Genomic DNA, 2,061 nt, shown 5'->3' with positions numbered 1-2,061 from the left:
GGCTGCAGCAGGGCGGAAACCGTCTCTTCTACCTGGCCCTGCCACCCGCCGCCTTTCTGGACGCGTGCAGAGGCATCCGCAAGGGGGCGATGCAGCGGCCCGGCCTGGGCTGGGTGCGTCTCATCGTTGAGAATCCCTTTGGAAAGGACACGGAGACCTCCCAGCAGCCCTCTAGGCAGCTTGAGCCGCTTTTCGACGAGAGCCAGTTGTTCCGCACTGGCTACCGCCTGGGGAAGGAGATGGTGCAAAATATCATCGTCACGCGCTTTGCCAACCGTGTTTTTTAGCTCGCCATGGAGCAGCAACAGTACTGCCTGCGTCCGAATTACATTGAAGGAGGCTATTGGCACGGCGGGTCGTGGGGGGTGCTTTGACAGCATTGGAATCATGCACGCCGTGACGCAAAAACCACCTCACGCAGATCTTTTCTTTATTGGCCGTGGGAAAAGTCGCGCTCCCTGAGCGTCGAAGACACTCGTGAGGAAAAGGCACTTTGTTCTCCGACAGGTGGAAATCCGTGGCTGCGGGGAACGGTGTGTTGGGTCAGTACACACGGCGTCTGTGGCTTTGGCTCTTTTGGTCGGTTTCCTTATCGCGATGCATGCCTGTGTGAGTGGCAATTTCCACTTGGTGTCTTTTTCTCGCTACGCTAATTTTTTTTTTTGGTTACGCTTCGGTGAGTGTGCTGTGCTTGGGTGTGTTGGGTGCATGCAGAGTAGGGGGGACAATAACCAAAACCAGGCGCTGGAGAATGGCGATTAGGCGGCATGTGCCAACCAGCAGAGCCACGGCGGCAACGTTGTCTTGAGGCCTTCGTCGATCCACGACGAAGCCGCGACGGAGATGAAGGCGATGGCAGTAGAGGACCCGCAAGGTGCGCCCCCGGCAACTGGGGGTCATGTGTCGGCGCCCAGAGAGGTGGCGGCTTCGAGGTGCTTCTTGGCGGTGTACTTGGGGCGACTGCGTGGGGCGGGCGAAACAGGGCCCCCGGCCCTTGCCTTGTCGCTCGACCTCCTCCCCACCTTCGTTTTCTCCACCGGCATCATGCTCCTGTTGGCGGTTGTCGATGAGTACGGCCTGGGGCAGTACGGCCTGCAGCTGTACTTGCCGTCGTTCTGGGCGTCGTGCGCGCTGACGGTTTGTCTCATAACTGCACCCGGGGCGCAGCCGAAGTCGCTGTTGGGCGCGCACCTGCTTGCTGCTCTGTTTGGTGTTTGCTTTGGCCATGCAACGGGGTCTCTTGCGCAGCCCATTGGGCAGTTGCTGGCCGGCGCCTTCGCTGTAGCTCTCCTTACCCCTGCTTGCCTCTTGTTTGGTTGGCTTCAGCCCTCGAGTTCGGCCACAGCTGTGCTTGCCGTCTTTCACAAACAGGGGCGAATGCACGATGCGGGTTACATCTTTCTTGTGACGCCTGTGCTGCTTGGCGGGCTCATTGTATTTGCTTGCTCTTGGCTGATGAACAATCTTATACCATGGCGACCATCCTATCCCCTTTGTTGGTGAATCCGTTGATGGACTGTGTTCCGTTCCTTTTTTTTTGGTACTTACTTCCGATGTCACGGCTCATCTTTGGCGAATTATTTCACACGTTTTGCCTTTCCCCGCGTGTGTGCGCGCGCGCCGGAGGGCCGAACTTTGAATGAACCGGAGGGCATCCTCCCGCAATACCGCCCGCAGAATCATCGCCGCGGTTCCGCTCAATCGCCGGAACAGGGCCCCTTTTTTGTTTTGTTTCTTTCGCTGCCCATTTTCTTTTTCCTAAAAAGTTGGGGGGAAAAAAAAACGAAGATATTTTCTTCCTGACGCGGTGACTGTGCCGTGTGGCTCGTGGAAGTATCTTTTGGCTGGACTGGGCCCAGTGGGGACGCGAGGTGTGGTGGGGCCGTAAGCGCCCCCACTGGCGCTCTCTCCTCTCCTCCGCTGCCTTCTGTGCATCGTGCCCTCTTCTCTTTCTCTTTCCCTCTGCTGTAGGGAGCTACAGGCTACACAGCAAGACAATCGCAAGGCAGCGGTGAGTATGGCGGTGTGCTGGAGGCGGCGTGGTTGCAGTGCGCACTTTGG

The 2,061-nt window shown here is 58.0% G+C and overlaps 2 protein-coding genes across 2 annotated transcripts; one reads left to right on the top strand and one right to left on the bottom strand.

Annotated features, from left to right (window-relative positions):
- Positions 1-2: 2 nt before the first annotated feature.
- Tco025E_08779 (uncharacterized protein) lies at positions 3-389 on the bottom strand (the record flags this gene model as incomplete). Its single annotated transcript, XM_029375622.1, has 1 exon — positions 3-389. A coding segment is annotated over one exon (387 nt), but the record flags the coding sequence as incomplete, so codon positions are not given.
- Positions 390-843: 454 nt separating this feature from the next.
- Tco025E_08778 (HPP family protein) lies at positions 844-1,503 on the top strand (the record flags this gene model as incomplete). The annotated part of the gene is made up of 1 exon (XM_029375621.1): positions 844-1,503. The coding sequence occupies one exon, from the start codon at positions 844-846 to the stop codon at positions 1,501-1,503; it is 660 nt and encodes a 219-aa protein (XP_029224284.1).
- Between the last annotated feature and the right edge of the window lie 558 nt (positions 1,504-2,061).

The sequence above is a fragment of the Trypanosoma conorhini genome (assembly GCF_003719485.1).
Source record: "Trypanosoma conorhini strain 025E chromosome Unknown Tco_14.4_contig_00872, whole genome shotgun sequence".
Classification (NCBI taxonomy): Eukaryota; Euglenozoa; class Kinetoplastea; order Trypanosomatida; family Trypanosomatidae; genus Trypanosoma; species Trypanosoma conorhini.
The sequence above is the reverse complement of the archived record's forward strand: the minus strand, read 5'-3'. Positions and strand labels throughout refer to the sequence as shown.